The 18696-nt window shown below is 35.1% G+C and overlaps 1 protein-coding gene across 1 annotated transcript in view; it reads right to left on the reverse strand.

Moving 5' to 3' along the window:
- Positions 1-18696, reverse strand: part of LOC145695153 (cilia- and flagella-associated protein 61-like) — a 244774-nt gene that overhangs the window by 59366 nt on the left and 166712 nt on the right. Inside the window, exons 18-19 of the mRNA XM_081772095.1 lie at positions 17590-17735; positions 14342-14543 (exon numbers count right to left, since the gene is read on the reverse strand). Of these exons, the coding sequence (XP_081628221.1) occupies positions 14342-14543; positions 17590-17735 (348 nt within the window). The remainder of the gene's footprint in view (positions 1-14341; positions 14544-17589; positions 17736-18696) is intronic.

Genomic DNA, 18696 nt, shown 5'->3' on the forward strand with positions numbered 1-18696 from the left:
TTCTAGAATTTTATGAAGATGATCATTCATTTTAATGATTAGATAGCTACACTGTTTTAATTGTTATCCATTATATATACACATACATGAAAACAATAGAGACATGAAGTATACATGCCAGAAACGTGATCTATTACTAATATAAACTAGTGACAATTGCTTGGAAGAAACTTGTGATAATGTGGAAAACGGTGTAAACTTTGTAAAGACGAGGACATTTTTTTCAGTGAAGAGGTTGCTACACTGTTTTAATTCTTGCCTTTCAAAGACCGTTAGACATGTAGCGTTAACCATAACAAGGACTGAAGAAATATCGTAATTTTGAGCAATTTTTTACATCTTCTTTCATTTCAATGATGGATTATTGCGATGTGTAGCGACATCTGAACGAAATCTCAGAAGTCATATTTCAACGAAATTTCGGAGGACTTTCCCCAAGGAGGTGAGTAGAAGATTTTTAATATGTAGCTAAATACACCTTGATACACATCCTGGTTCAAAAATTATTTGTGTTGCAATTATTTACTGGTCAATCCGTATACTGCGTCTACTTAGCTTCTAGCAGGAACCTGAGAAAAAAGTCATATTATCGAAAATCGCACACCCAGTGCCACATAAATTCGACTAGCTCCATTACTTTGTAAGATAAACGAACATAAGTACCTTCGTTGGAAAGCTAAGATCATGAGCTTTTACGTTTATTTCAAGAAATTTCTGCATATCTCTGTTAGTTTCTGAGTTATCTGCCAATAAAACATTATTGCCAATTTAAAAAGAAACTATATTTTTAATAATCGCCGCCATTTTTCAATATGGCGGTGGTACATAGAGACATGCAAACTTGCATCCCTTAAGGTATGCTATTATCTTGAAAATGGCGCAGGAACGAAGTTTTCAGCTTAAATCTGTGAGTAGATATTGTCATTTAAGTGTGAGTCGATGTCTCGATGTGGCCGCCATATTGAATCCAAGATGGCGGACTTTCCCCAAGCATTACGAAAGCGGATTTTGAATATATTATTAGCAACGCTATTTGAAAGTGATAGACGAAAAAATCATTTGTGTTGCAATTATTTCCGGGTCAAACCGTATATTGCCTCTACTAATTGAGAAGCTGCTGCAGATCACAGACTAAGTTTATCCGAGACCGTAGAAACTGCACTAACTTTCAAAGGCATAATAACAAAGTCCTTCTCGTTCCTATTATGTTTAGCAAATTTGTACAGTTGCGGGTTAATTTGCTTTAAAATTATCAATAAAACAAAGATAGTTATCCACATAAACCATAACGAAATTCTACTACTCGTATCCGCAAGGTGTACACTGCCTTAACCCCTTTTTGTGTGATTTTTTTTTTTCTTTTAGCGAAAAAAAAATAATCAGTATTAGAAATCCTCATATGGGAACTTGAAAAATGAATTTAAATTTGAATTTTAGATTTTTCACTTAATTCCGACGAGAAGTAAGTACGTACCATATATGACACACTATGCAGTAAGGTAAACTTTCTTAGAACTGTGCAGGGAATAGATCTTGCCATATATATATATCACTTCATGCAGTAATATCTATACTTTATTATAGGGTTACTGTATCTATACTATACTTTTAGTTCTTTGGGAAAAGTGCGCACAATGTTTCACCAAAAAATTATTTTCACTGGCAAAAATCCACTGCTTCACAAAAATCACATGTCAACGTTTACCCGCCTAATACAACTCACAAAGAACATGCCAGATGATACCAAAATCTCTTATTCATACACGTCAATATCTCACACAGCAGACGAAACAGTCATTTGGCGCCTTTGATAAATCACACAAAAGCTAAAGTAAAAAAAGGAGATGTGCCATAGGCTATATGACACGGCATGCGGTAAGGGGTTAATTTCATCGGTTTAACACTCCCGAGTTAGAAAAGTAATTGGCACGGAGTCGACTTGTTCACTATTAGGTCTAAACACCTTATTCTCTCTCTTCATTCCAACATACCAATTTTTTGCCACCACTCGCTACCAGTATACCGCAAAATAAATGCAAATATGCGGAAAATGGTTACTATGTTGGTGATCCATTTATGTGTTGTTTTCTCGGCCATACTTGATTAATGCTCAAATATCTGAACTATATATAAAACTACATGAGCTGACATAAATTATTGAGCACTTCCTGTAGGGCTACAATGATTAAATTCGGCATGATCGTAGCTTTCCGGAACTAACCCACAGGAAAATTGCCAAAAGTGAATATTTTTAATTTTTAAGAGGTCTAAAGAGGGGATGAAAACTTTCCCAATGTTATTTAAATGGGTCTTTTTTTGACTTATAATCTCATGTTTTAGGTACTTAGAATTGGAATAAAAAATTGAAATTGGGTATGCTGGTACGTTCTCCTTATCACTACCTAAGTAAATGAGTAAAAATTTAAAAAATCCAACTTTAGAGTGGTTTTATAGGGTATTGAAAAATCTTTACCATGTTATTTATATGGAACACCTTTTACACATTCAAATTATTGAACACTTCCTGTAGGGCTACACTGATTAAATTTGGCATGATTGTAGCTTTTCGAGGCAAACCCACAAGAAAATTGCCAAAAGTGAATATTTTTAACTTTTAGGGGGTCTAAAGAGGGGATGAAGAATTTCCCCATGTTATTTAAATGGGCCTTTTTTTGGACCTATAATCTCTTTTTTTAAGTACTTGGAATTGGAATAAAAATTTGAAATTCGGTATGCTTGTACGTTTTTGTTAGCGTTACCTAAGTGAGTCATTGGAAATAAAAATTTCCAACCGTAAAGTGGTTTTATGGGGAACTGATAAATCTTTCCCATGTTATTTATATGGGACGTCTTCTACATCCCAAAATGTTTAGGCACTTCCGGCTGGATTAGAATGATGAAACTTGGCATGATTGTAGCCTTCCGGGACTAATCGTCAGGAAAATTGCCAAAAGTGCATATTTTTAATTTTTAAGGTGTCTAAAGGGGGATGAAGAAATTTCCATGTTATTTCAATGGGCATGTTCTTGGGATACAAAATATTATCTTTCATATAGTTGAAATAGGAAAGAAACGATAGAATTGTGGGTTCAAGAGGTGCGAGGCCGTAGGGCGAGCAAAGACAGTGTGTGGGGGCGAAGCCCCCGGATGGGCAGATTCAGGAAATATGAAGAGCAAGTCCACGAAATTCACTATTGATGCAAAGGCCGATAAATAAGAAGCAAGGCCGTAGTCCGAGCAAACTCGGGGGTCTGGGGGCGGAGCCTCCAGCTAGCCAAAGGCTAGTCTAATTTAATAAAACCACAATCTGGAATAATAAACAAAGTATTTACAATACACTTGATTCCATAAAACAAAAATTATTATCTGCCCGGGGCAATTCAATAAACAACATTGGCTGTAGGTGGCAATAAATGAAAGTCTGTCGTTAATAAAACTAAAATAAAGAATTTGGAAAGAATTTAACGACTGGGGACGCAATGAAAAATAAAATAAGATGAAATTCGGTCTTTTCCAAGAATAAATACGTTACATATGATAGCATCTATGATTTTTCTACTATACATATTTGCAAATAATGGTTACATTTCGAACTGGTGTACTTTTTCTTGCAAAATGCTATAGGCTCGGTGCAACTGAACGTTGAAACCTACGCTTTCGCTTTCAAAAGCTAGACACTTTTTTTTTTTTTTTTTTTTTTAAACAAAGTAGTGAATGTGTCTCCTATTGTCTCGTCGGAGTCGGCATACAAGTGAGAACTTATTGCTGAAACAAAGACTTACACTCGACATATAGGCGACAAGCCCTAAATAGCGCAACCCAACTTTGGTTTCCTATATATTCTGTATATGCTAGTATTCATAGGTAGCTTTGCCTTTTTTAACTCTTCATGATAGTACGTTAAAATGTTGGCAACATTATTTTCAGGAATGTATTAATCATTGTATCAAGCAGAGGTTGAGAAGAAATCTTCATGTACGTTCTGCCTTTAAGTAACACATTCCATATGATACCATTCTTAGATTATTTTATATATAACAAGCATTATCGAGCCTTAATTAATGTCGATTGGTGTCATTTGCGTTGCTGACACATTTGTTTAATCCTTACATCTTGACATCTATTACACGACATATATATATATATATATATATATATATATATATATATATATATATATATATATATATATGTATGTTTAATTACATACGGCATATATGTTTAATTACGGCATATACGTTTAATTACAACATTTATACAATATACAGCATGTCCACAACCTTTTGGGTCAAATTTATACAGGTGATAAGAGGGGTCAAATATAAGTATTTCGAGATAAGAAACCGAAAATCGAAAACGGCTAGTTCAAGCGATACGCCATTTTGAAGTTGCACCAATCTGTGGAAACAAGTACGACGTATCAATAGAAAATGTGTTATCAAGTCAATGTAACCTGCTTTACTGTGCATAACACTACATCTGTGTATGTAAGGTTTAGTACAAACGAACTACTGCTGCACTCTACGTACCAAGAGGGCCGGATCTTGAATCCTGCAAACTACGCGTTTGCAGGAGGCGTCAGGTGAAGAGGGCGCCGAATTGGAAAATGAATTTTGTATTTTAAATATGAATACTTATGAGAGAAAATCTATGATGAAAATTTTTCCAATTAGCTTCAAATAAATAGATATACAGACTGAGATACAGATAAAATAGATCAAAATTACAATGAAGTCGAATAATTGCGTGGTTGGCTGTAAAACACTCCTTTACAATTGAGACGGACTCGTATATCAATTGGCGCCAATGACGTACCCGCAAGTGATGCTAGTTTGAGGTAAATTTCCCTCGGCGCAGGGAGATTTCGAATATATATTTTTAAGGAGGGGAAAAAGGAAAATTTTACGAATATGAGGTAAAATGTAGGGAAATTTAGCTTTTCAATAGATGTTATGTTAAGCACTACGGAAATACGACTAGAGACAGCAACATTCTTTCCACAATTCTACCTTACGTACAAAATACAAATGTAGCAGACTCTTCATTCCTCTCCCAACAACACTTCCGCGACCTTGCTAGAGAACATCATTGCCAAATATGTCTTTGAAGTCAACTACCCGCGTTGGTTATGGATTTGGTTGTCATTACCACAGTAGAAAGAAATGTCTTCAAGGAAGCTCCGCCTTGTCATAAACAGTGTCCTCGCATAGTGCTTCGATTCAATCACCACAGTTAAGGGTTGAGAAAGATCGGCACATATTAAATGAACATTATTGAAGTTCAAGGGACTGGGCTTTTGTTATCCATTAATCCAGGGAGAAGGGCGAATACTAACAAAAGACGGGCGGTACAAATAGAATTTTTAATCATTTCGGAGGAAATTTTACTTAAGCTCCTATTTAATGGCACACAATTGCTGCCCACTGCTTAATGCTAACTTGGTTAATGTCCAAGGTATGTAAAATAACAGGTAGTAGTCCAGTAAAGATAGCCCATTTTTCTGCCAATAAAGGAACAAATTAGTAACAAGCTGAAAATTGGTATGGAAGTAGAGGGATATGTCAGGAATAACATACTAAAAGTCCCCTAAATTTCCACTGTAGCTTTTCCCGCAATTTTGAAAAATGTCCGCCATCTTTAGATGACGACAAGGAATTTATGGAAATCGTCACCCTTCATGTTTATTCTTCTAGCCACCGTTCTAATTATCACAAAGTCATGAATCATACATGTTTGGAAAGCTTGAAAGACAGAGAATCTAAGTAAATAACATATATGCTCATCGTGCTAAATTTCTAGAAGAAGAGGAAGAAGAAAACAGTTTTTTATTTAAAAAAGATATTTTCAGAAATCATGAGAAGTTTGCAACACTGACAGTTATTGCACACCAACGAAACACCACCAAAAGATATCCTTGATATTTATCTCAATCATAGCCAAAATTATGTACAAAAGTGCATAAGGTGACATACACTTTCACGGTTCTAGTCAGCTTCTTTTATCACATAGAACCAAGAGTTATATATCATTGGAAATCTTAAGAAACGTAAATTCGAACGAGGTAGCATTTATACTAATCAAGCCCAATTTGTGGAAGAAGTGCAAAACCCAAAATTTCGGGGCAAAACGTGATTTTCGCATAAATTCTTCAAACCTTGCAACACTGACAATTATTGTGTGTTAACAAAACTCAGTCACCGTTTTCACTATCGTCATTATTAATTTACTTTGAAAATGGCCAACGTTTTTCCCAATGGAGTAAGCTTTTATGATACATAGTTTTACATCACTTAAATATAGCACAAAAATCATTTATTGATAGCATTAGAAAGTAGTAGAAATTGGTAGTCTCCTATTCATAGGAATATTGTAATTCACACACTTAAAATCACTCTCAACTACAATAGTCATTTGAATGTATTTTTTTTTTTTTAAATGTCTTGTTTAAACTAGAATGCAATTTTCCTTCTAGTATTCTTCAAATCAACTTAGTATTTACATTAGATGTTAGTATGCACTTTAAGAACATTTTTGTAACTAGTCCATTCGTACTTATTTTATTAGAAATCAATGAGGTTATCATTATCTCGTTCATCTCCATGGTTTTAACATTTGATTTTGCATTCACACATCCAATTCCTCGAGAATGACATAAATTAGAGTACACAATTCCTGCTTTCCGACAACCGTACATACTTTCACAGCCCTTTTTACAGTTACAGGATATTACACGGAGCGGGTTCCTTGGGCATTCTTGCTGGTGCGGGAATACCTCCTAATACTGTCCATCCATATTTAGTCGCTCGCAAATCATTTCCACGTACTATTGAACCTGATGATATGGTGTTTCGTAGCATCACCAGTGGGTGGCAGTTTTACCAATTGTATTTCGTTCTGAATTTGGAGCGACTTACTGCAAGGATGTATGAATGATACTGGAATTCATCCAGTAAGGTTACTATTGCTGGAGAATCGTAGTGTGTTAGTAGAAATGATGTGCCAGCTTCATAGATTGCACACTAGCATTATCATGGTTCAAAACTTCAAGTGATCGGCGTAAATCTTCCCGTTTTTGAAGTAATCGCAATGGCTTTTTCTTTCCCTGTCGATACAAACCACAGGATGTGTCGCATCTAGTTAAAGCATGGTAACTGTGCAAAACAGTTAGTATATTTGTCTTTGTATCTTACAACTTCTTAGTACTAAATTCTTTACTCACGTTTTGTACACGTCCAATGTCGTACTGATTATTTCGAAATGTGATGTCGTACTGATTATTACCTTGTTGAAGCAAAATGATTAAAATGTCAACATCCTCGCTATTACTACGACGTGCCTACAAGGATTTAAAGACTTGGCTACAGCAGTTTTAGCTATAAGTGCGTCAGAATCACTCCTTGCTTGCTGGGTTTGAATTCCAGCTTGTGTCAAATGAACCATCAGCTCACGGGCGAAACAATCCTTATTTTTTAAATTACTTAAGAATTTATCTTTTTTTTTGTTAATAATATGGTTTCATTTGTGAATAACACTAAAGCTGATTGAACCTTTGACTCACGTTGCTCCCGCTCAGCGGCTTTTGTACAGTTTTCAGTGCAATACCCATAAAAAATAATTGTTGCTTTCGTTCCTGAGTTTGTGAGTACATAGTACACATACGAGTTGTGCATGTCTAGGTATGTTCCATGTTGTGGCCAAACAACATAATGTAGAAGCAAGCCTCCATCTATAACGTACACAGTGTTTTTAATTTGAGTTTTAAAATTTGTCCGATATTCAAACATGTACAAAACGAACTTTTTCGTTTTTCTCATAGACATTTCTGTGAAGAAAGTGAATAGGTTGCAAGCTCGTAAGCAAAACACTACTGGAGTTCTTTTTCGGACTTCTACTCATATGATTCAGTTGAAGTATGGTGTTTACAGCCAGTAGCTCATCACGGAGACGCACTACATTGTGCATTACGGATAGTGGGATGACTTTTTTCTTTTTGTTTAAGTTTCACATTTCCCAAAGTCTGTCCAAACATTCCTTCCATAGCAGCCAATCTGATTTCCTTAGATTTATCAGTTGACCATTTCATTACCTACCATGCCAGTGGTTAGGGACTCGAGCTCCGGATATGAAGGGAATGGAGAATGCTGACAAAACCAACGCAAGAACTTCTTTAGATGTAATATATCACGCGATTGACTGCTTTGGTACAGGTCCACATGCAGACCAGTGTGAAGTTCATGCCTATCTTTGTTTAATAATTTTTCAAGACAATCTCGTAAATGGCACGCTGCTGGCACACTTGACACACACCCAGATATTATCTTTTCAGTCATGCCTCTCCCATGTGTCAGTCCACCACTGCTCTTCATTGCTCTCGCTAAAACCTGCTCAATCGTCATATCAGACCATGTAACACTCCAAAATATATCTTTTCTGCGAATAGTGAAGTTACTCTCTCCTGCAAATAGCTGGAACTGATGAAGATTCATTTCATCCTCCAAACGTAACATTTCTTGTAAGTACAGATGTGCGTATTTGGCATACAAAAGACGCTCAGTTGCATAGAAGTATGGTAACATTTCTTACATGCAGCGAAGATGAAGATTCAAGTCTTCAGTTCTTTCGAAGTAAAAGACGCATAATTTCTACAAGTTGAAAGTACAGAGCGAATAACTTAGAGATACGGTTTGTTTCTGCAGCAGCGTCAATAACTTCAGGTCATTTGCAATCTTGATTGACTATGAATGTTGAACAACTACATCAGTATCGATATCTTCTTCAGTCATCAGAGGAATACAATACAAACATCAATTGACGCACAAACTCCTCAGTGCCGTCTGAATCATTAATTAAACAGTATATATAATGCAATTGCTAAGGGCCGTGTTGTGTTAAAAAAAAAAAAAAAATGAGCTCGCAAAGCACGAGCAATAAGAATGGCCTGGCTTTATCTGTGGCATGGAGTTACTAGCATACACACAAGACCAAAGTTCTTCAATGCCACTACCTTTCATTATATATGCAACTGTTTCCATAAATGACATTATAGAGTGAAAACCCCCGAAGTCTAACAACCACTGACGGTAATTCACCAGAATTTCTACATGCTGCTACAATGTCACATGCTTTAGAGTACAAAGGTTGATCCAACGTGACTAAGCACGCTTTTTTGCTTATTTACTGCACATTCTTTGCTGGCAAACATAAGCGCCGAGTATACAGCATCCATGCTTATTGGTTGAAGATTGATAAGAGGTTGAATTACTACTTAATATGTTTGATACTTATGGTTGTTGCTTGTCACCAGCTGCATAAATCCATTCCAATTCGGGCAAGTTAGTGTCTTCAACCACTTGAGAATCATCCATGTTACATCGTACAGAAGGTGGATTCCAGTTTGGATATTCATAACACGAAGGTATCTTATATCTTCAATGATTAAATCCGAAAGGCCATTACCTTTGCGTGTGTATGTTAAAAGTGATATATTCCATTCATTCTTTGACAGTGTACGTTTTTTGAACCCAGGTATTGCTGAATGATATGCGAGCGACTAAATATGAATGGACAACATTAGGAGGTATCTTCGTACCAGCAAGAATGCCCAAGGAACCCGCTCCGTGTAATATCCTGTAACTGTACAAAGGGCTGTGAAAGTATGTACGGTTGTCGGAAAACAGGAATTGTGTACTCTAATTTATGTCATTCTCGAGGAATTGGATGTGTGAATGCAAAATCAAATGTTAAAACCATGGAGATGAACGAGATAATGATAACCTTATTGATTTCTAATAAAATAAGTCCGAATGGACTAGTTACAAAAATGTTCTTAAAGTGCATACTAACGTCTAATGTAAATACTAAGTTGATTTGAAGGATACTAGGAGGAAAATTGCATTTTAGTTATGAACAAGACATTTAAAAAAAAAAAAAAAAAACATTCAAATGACTACTGTAGTGGAGAGTGATTTTAAGTGTGTGAATTACGATTTTCCTATGAATAGGAGACTACCAATTTCTACTACTTTCTAATGCTATCAATAAATGATTTTTGTGCTATATTTAAGTGATGTAAAACTATGTATTATAAAAGCTTACTCCATTGGGAAAAATGTTGGCCATTTTAAAAGTAAATTAATAATGACGATAGTGAAAACGGTGACTGAGTTTTGTTAACACACAATAATTGTCAGTGTTGCAAGGTTTGAAGAATTTATGCGAAAATCACGTTTTGTCCCGAAATTTTGGGTTTTGCACTTCTTCCACAAATTGGGCTTGATTAGTATAAATGCTACCTCGTTCGAATTTACGTTTCTTAAGATTTCCAATGATATATAACTCTTGGTTCTATGTGATAAAAGAAGCTGACTAGAACCGTGAAAGTGTATGTCACCTTATGCACTTTTGTATATACAAAGAAGTCAGAAAGTAACATAAGTTATATTTTTTTCTCGGCTTGTATTGCACCGATTTGTGTCATTGTTGGCTATGATTGAGATAAATATCAAGGATATCTTTTGGTGGTATTTCGTTGGTGTGCAATAACTGTCAGTGAGCTCCTCCTTGGCTAAGCGGTTGCGTACGCGCCTGTGGCGCGGGAGGCCCGGGTTCGATTCCCGGAGGGAGCTCATGTGGTTCGGATTCCACGTTAATCAGTAGGTCCACGTCTCATATAGCCTCGCTGCTGAAAAGGGACGTTAAAATCAAAATCAACTCAATAACTGTCAGTGTTGCAAACTTCTCATGATTTCTGAAAATATCTTTTTTAAATAAAAAAACTGTTTTCTTCTTCCTCTTCTTCTAGAAATTTAGCACGATGGGCTTATATGTTATTTACTTAGATTCTCTGTCTTTCAAGCTTTCTAAACATATATGATTCATGACTTTATGATAATTAGAACGGTGTCTAGAAAAATAAACATAAAGCGTGAGGATTTCCATAAATTCCTTGTCGTCATCTAAAGATGGCGGACATTTTTCAAAATTGCGGGAAAAGCTACAGTGGGATTTTAGGAGACTTTTAGTATGTTATTCCTGACACATCCCCCTACTTCCATACCAATTTTCAGCTTGTTACTAATTTGTTCCTTTCTCAATCCTATCTTTACTGGACTATAGCTCCAGTTCGTGTTTAGCGTTCTGATTGGCTCCTTGTCCGTGACGTGTTATGGGGGAACTTTGGCCCATGAAACAGTAGAGAGCAGTATTTCTTTCAGAAACAATGTTCCGGGGGGGGGGGCATTCCAGATACTATTCTATTTATTATTTTATTATAGACGTATTATTGTGGTCTGCTCCGGGGGCACTCTCAGAGCTCCGAAGGGAGCAGTGCCCCCAAAAGACAAGTCTCGAAGAAACGCTGGTAGAGAGTAATTGCGCATGCAGTATTTCACTTGTTTTCTTGAACGATACCTCGCGATACCTAAGGATGTTATAAAATAGAGGATCTGCCCATATGTATCTTCATCCTATTAAGTAACTGAATGACCGCCATATAGGTTGGCTCAAAACATTGCGATCTTCATATGTAGAAATGTAGTGTGTCTGTCGTTTATTTTAATTTAAGTCGTTCAGATTTATATTATACAATGGTGAAATGTTGCAAGTATGGGTGTACAAATAAGAGTGAGAAGAAATTACCCGAAATAACCTTTCACAGGTAATAAAATCACCAACCATAGGCATGGGCGGAGCTATGGAGGGCATAGGGGAGCATTGCCCCCCAACTTTTTGACAAAAAACAAAAATGCTACTTATCCTTCAATTCTGATTTGTATTAACCGTGCCCCCAAAAGACGAAAGGTCTGCCCCCCAGCAACTAATTCCTAACTCCGCCTATGACCATAGGATATGTATAACTGTGACGTAGCTTTACTATTTTGTGGTATAGGCAACTCCTCTATTTTATAAAATCCTTAGCAATACCTTCATATGACATTTACCAACCGCAAAGTATCCTGGGAAAAATGAGAGCAGAAAGGCTGAATTGAGAGTCCCCTGGTTAATGTCTATTAATCAATTTGCCATTCGTCAAAATTTTCTTTTCTGTTCTGAGTCGTTTCCTTTTTCTTCTTTCTTTTATTTTTAATGATATGTATTTTCACTTTGCTCTTCATGTAATAATAATGACCAACGATAGAAAACTAATACTGAGCATTTTATCGGAAAAGAAAGGTACAAGATTTGAAAGATGAGAGGCCAGCGAAGGCTCTAAAAAAATAGCTTCTTCGACTTCTGGACAAAATTTCGAAAGTGATAATTATACAAATGTTGAGATGGAGGAGTTGTCAATAACAGCTACTCTTAACGAAGGATTTGCAAGTCGGCAAACTTTTGAAACTCTAAGTTTATTTTACTTGATTGCAGCAATTGATCTAATTTAATTGTTAAATTAAAATAGAATGGATACGGACTCATCGGTTGCGGGTCGGAGTTAATGTATTTCAAAATTTGTTTGAATATAATTAGTTCTTACGCAGTATATACGTATGTAACTCGAAAGGTTAACTGTAATCGAAAGGTCATTCGGATTATTAGTGACACTTTTTTTTTTCAAAACTCTCACTGTCAATCACAGCAGCATATACATACATATGCTTGTATTATAACAGTGTAACCATCATTATCAATCCATTCTATGGTAATAAATTTAGATGGAGCAATATTTTTAAACATTTGGTAATGGTCCTAATGCAAACTAAAGTTTTGATTATTAGTTACTTGTGTTCAGGAATGCACCGATGGATCCCCCAGAACTTTTAATTTTTAAGAAAATTAAAACAATTTAAGGGGACAAATACACAAAATTATTTGAAGGCTTTTTGAAGGTCTGATTTCGAACGTCTATGTAGGAAAGAGACAAGAATTTTTGTGGGGAGGGATTTAAACTTGAAGTTCCGCCACTGGATCGAAGACATGTTAAATATCGATTAAGGCACGCACTTTGTCATTTGTTGTGTATTTAACAAGTTGTAAAATTAATATCTAATTGAGAATGCTCCAGGAGCATTTGCCAGAACGAAGTTAAAAAGAATCTTTTTTTCTTATTAACTTCTCATTTTCTTCTTATTAACTTTTTATTTTCTTCTTATTTTTCATACCAATTGAGTACTAATTTAAGAGTTGTATTAAAACATTCTATGATATGTTGTTTCACGAAGACACATGCTCAAAATGCAGGGCTCAAAATTAAAAAAAAAAATCCCAAAATTTCATCTCTGTATGACTTAGAGTTCCCGAGATATGGGTCCTTAAATCTCCCAAAATCGGAACATTTTGGCCAATATCTCGGGAACGGTAAGAGTGATTCGAAAAATTCTATATAACTTCTTTGCGGTTGTTTTTGATGCTCTATCAAATGGAGGGCTCAAAATTGAAAAATTCGCAAATAACAGACATAAATGGAGAATTCAGTAATGAACATTTAAAGTTTCTTGGAAAAAAATATTTAAGTTTATCTCAAGAACTATTAAATGAACTAGATTTGATGGCCATTGAAAATGACATACTCAATGAAATGGACACGGATGCTATAATAAGACATTTAGCAAAATTGAAAGCTAGAAAAGTGACTTTTCAACAAGAACTCTTCAGTAACAAAGAAAAAAAGAAATTAAGCTAATTACCATAATAATATCACTAGAAAATACTATATAAATGTGTTTTTAATGAACCGTAAGATCATACCTCTGTCAAAATCAAACCTGTGACAATGTTAGACTTGAAGCTAATGAGTTTTATTTCTGTTTCACTTTTGTGTCAATTGTACTTGTCAAAATACATCTTATTTGTATATTTTAGTTGTGTCTTGTGCTTACTTAATAAAAAAGAATTCTATTAATCATTAAAAATTGGAACTTTCTTCAGTATTCATCCACAGTCAATTACTTATAATAATTTCACCATTTTTCCTTAATATTCACAGGGAGAATACATATATTGAAGAAATTTGCAATTGCAAAAATTATTTGAAATATTTTTGTCCATTATAACTTTTTTACTTTCATTATCATTTAGGTGGGGCGCCTAAATATTGTTTGCTTATACTTACGAAATGTCTAGAACCGGCCCTGCTTACGAAACACTCACAGTTACTGCTCAAAGTGACGACCACCGACCTCGATGCACGTAGCACAACTCCTATCGAAATTTTGCCTTATTCACTCAAATATTTCCGATGTATCTTCCACAATCAAGCAGACAGCTAGGACTCTTGCAAGCAAGTCTTCCTGTGCACAAAAGAAAAAAGCGAGAGGGTTGAGTTCCGGGGAATGCGCTGGCCACCGGATTACAACCCTGTCGCCTTTTTCTTTCGATGACATCAATCCGAGGAAAATCCACTTACCTAAAAAGGTCAATTTGCTGACATTTTTCTTGCCATAATAGAAAAATGCACTACATTTCTTACTCCAAGTCCGAGATTTAGATTCAAATATGAGTTTCTTCACAACATTTCGTTCTGGATCTAAGATCCACTTCACAAAATGATATTGAGATTCCATCGGAATGTTTGCTTCCCGTATACTTTTTAAAATGATCTCGTCAATCTGTAATAGATTAAAATTATTATTTCACCTCTGTTATGACCAAGTCAATTATATATATATATATATATATATATATATATATATATATATATATATATATATATATATATATATATATATATATATATATATTAAAACAAAATTTAAATATTGCTGCCGTACTTCGATTAAGCTTACTTTAGTTACCACCAAGACTTTCTATGATAATAATTTCAAGAAATTAAACTATTTCTTGTTTCGTTAATACATTATGTTTATCATTTCTTCGCTGTAATTTTTATACACATCCATCAAAGATGGCGTCCTGGCTTATATCTTTAACAGCATAAATATACAAGTATGGCCCCAAAAATGTTATATTAGGTACCGGACTATTGTCCTTAACAACAAAATCAACGTATATTGACATCTATCTACTATAAATATAAAAAGTCTATAAACAAAAATTATTCGTAACATTATCATTTTCTTCTTCAATTTTGTAGGTATAGCCAATTAACATAAAAATAATTCTTCTCGAATAAATAAATAATAAATAAATAAATACAATATATAGATTATCCATGGGCGGACTGGGATGAAAATTTCATCATGGAACAATTCCACCAATCGTCCCCTTTAAAAAAATGTAGCCCCTATTTTTTATCTAATAATATTTTTTTATAATTTTATATTTTTAAATTGGTCCTTTTTAAATTAAGGAATATACGCTCTTGTAAATGAAACTATATTCAATTCGAGATAGGTCTACTTTGTGCTTAGTATTCTCAATGTTCCTTTAGCACACAATGGTTACAATAGTATAGGTATTCTACTGTTTTAAGAGAAAGATTTTTGTGTATTTAGCTTTTTATTTTCAACTTCATATAAAACAAAATTTTGGGAGTTGGCTGGCTGTTATATATTTGTCATACAGAAATTCGTCTGGAATTTACTCCCAGTATTCTGAATGATGAAATATAATTAAACGTTATGACTTTACCGGACGATGTCTTCTTTTTTGGGAATTATACAATAAAATACCTATCTTGTTTCTTGTAACTGCAACCTTCACAAAATCGACGCTGAACAATTCGGTAACACATGCAAAAGAAACTTGTGGTGGGGGAATGTGGAGTAATTTCGAGTGATGTCCCAAGCAAATTTCACACACAAGAAAACAACCACACATGATCCACATTAAATGTCCGTGCAGTTTCACTCCTATTTCACGTCTTAAACATCAAATAACTAGTAATTTCACACTTGTACACAAATTTACAAGCGACTTTTTATTTCACACTTGTACACAAATTTACAAGCGACTTTTTTTTTTTTTCAAGTCGCTCTTTTACGAAACTCCATGTTCAAAGGGTTCATCGTTTCCATCCCACCTTTACCTTCTTTCCATTGGCTCGAGATAAATATCGGAATAGAAACATAATTCTTTTCTTCTTTCTTGTTACATTACAGCCGTTGCCTGAGCGTTATGCAAAATAAAGAATATTGTTGAATTTCGAAAGTGCAGGCCTATTACCTCAAGCCTATTTTTGAATTGGAAATTAAGAAATTAATTATTTTGACTATTCAATAGGCCTACATTTTAAAAATGTTTTACAGATATGGCCTACATCTTTTGATTTGGTCTTACTGTACTGTCTGATAGTCTTTTAGATCTACCGACCCCATGAAATTATATTGGGCCGGCCCCTGACAATACCTTTGCTATGGGTATATATATATATATATATATATATATATATATATATATATATATATATATATATATATATATATATATATATATATATATATATGGGATTCTTTATAGGGTTTATTATGGCACCTGTGGTCATCCTGGACACATCCTAACAAAAGTCTATTTCCTCCCAAACAGTAGCCAGAATTTCGTGGGTAACGTCCGCTATAGCTGTTGTGATGTGATGTTTCAGTTCATTAACATTATCAGGTATGGGAGGGGTGTACACTTATCTTTCACAAACCCCCACAGAAAGAACCCCATGCCGTAAACGTCGCCAACACCTAGTGGCCCACTTGCTGGTAAATATCGATCGTCGCTATAGAGACGCATCGAAGAACTACCGCTACTGTGCCATAGACGGCAGGGTTTAGTCGAATCGAAAGAGATATCTAGAGTCGGAGTATTGAAGTTACCACCACGTAGCAGCGTTCATTTTGTTCCGCGCTTCTTCGATTCGTCGCGGAGAATCGCGAAGGGACCATAACGAACTATCGCCAGTCATGTACATGCGGTTATTATTATATATTATTTTTTCCTGATGAATTGTTCCTAAAGTGAGCTACGGGGGTCAAGAGTAACCCCTGGCTCTACATCATAAAGTGAAAAATTTTGAGTGCGTATAATTGTATGAATTTAGATTACAACTGTAGCCGATCATTTGAAAGTGAATATGGAAGAACTATGAAATAAAGTAAATAAACGTGCGTCATTTTGTTATAAAATTACATGGCGAATGGATTTTATCTAATCTCAAACGGTTATCGTCGAATATACACGGTTACAGGAGCACTCTGATTAGCTAAATTAGAAATACCTCAACGATTTATGCCTCTACAAGGGACATTTTCTCCATCGCCTTCGTGGCAAAGTCGGAAGTGCACACACCTAGTAATCTAAAGGTTGGTGGTTTGCGCCTATACTGGTGCACGTTTTTTTTTTTTTTTTTTACTTTTTTACTTTTTTGAAGTTCTTTTTAGACTCTCCTTAATGTAACAAATTACGCGTATAGAAGATTTAACATATTTTGGGGGAGTATTTTTGTTGTTCATTGGCATTTCGTCGAGTTTCTGCCGCTGGTGGTATAATTTTCAAAACGGAAGTGGGGCCACCGCGCATCGACGCTGCGGGGCCATCAATTTTTGGCGAGATATCTCTAGTTGCCCATCGGTGGTCCTCCGACGCCTACGGCATGGGGCTAGGTGCGAATCACCTATATCACTCAGGTTTGTTAAAATAATTGTTTTGTAATTTTCATTTTCAGTTCCCTTATTTTAGCGTTGTGTGCACAATAATGGCAGTACCTACATCACAATTGTTGAAAAATGATATGCTATGCGGTTGTTGTGGAAAAGGTTCTACGTAGTAAATAGCTGATCCAGGTATATTAATTTTCAGCAGCGTAGCTAAGCAAGTATATGCTTCCAAGCAATGACCATAGACAACAATAGGACCTGAAAAAAAGTTTTACCTTGTTAATTAGAATATTCTAGAAAAATTCTCATATATATATATATATATATATATATATATATATATATATATATATATATATATATATATAGACAGAGAGAGAGAGAGAGAGAGAGAGAGAGATAAATAGATAGATAGATGTAGACAGATTTTTAAAAATATGATTCGGCTTTAACAGCTTTTTTAGATAAATTAGTCTAATTTTATTTTTCCATGTGAGATTATTAGCTAATCCCAACCAGCGAGCGAGTGCAGACGGCTTTTTTTTGTAACTAAAATGTAAACAGCAATGTTACAAATCGTTTAACTTGTAATTAATCTATCACAGTTCTTATTGTCATGTTCTTAATAAACAAAATCATGCATATTTTCAAGTCAAACACAGTTTCAAAAATTTCGGAAATTATTTTCCAGAATATTTTGTTACCCGCAAGAAAGTATACACATTCTCTGTACTCGCTTTGTAATGACTTGCGAATAAATTGACCTCAGTGTCGCACAAAGAATCATTTTCTATCTATGCTAAAGAAAACTAAATTAGAATTAGTCGATTCAGTTCGTTCCAAATTATTGACGAGAGGATGTGTAGGGTATGTTTTATCTCAATGCTCAAAGACAGCAATGATAAAACAATTATAATGGTAACTAAGAACGTTCTATCGCTTTTTGTGGAGGTCTGTGTTCAATTGGCCCTCATACCGTGAGTTGAATGCGAATGGAGGTAAGGCGAAGGTCAGTTGTTCGTGTGGGTACCTCATGCGTAGGCTTCGGAGGACCACCGATGGGCAGCTAGAGGTATCTCGCCAAAAATTGGCGGACCCGCAGCGACGATCCGCGGTGGCCCCAATTCCGTTTTGAAAATTATACCACCAGCGGCAGAGACACGACGAAATGCCAATGAACAACAAAATTACACCCCAAAATATGTTAAATCGCCTATAA

This window comes from Thermobia domestica, chromosome 9, assembly GCF_964235325.1.
Source record: "Thermobia domestica chromosome 9, izTheDome1.hap1.1, whole genome shotgun sequence".
Classification (NCBI taxonomy): Eukaryota; Metazoa; Arthropoda; class Insecta; order Zygentoma; family Lepismatidae; genus Thermobia; species Thermobia domestica.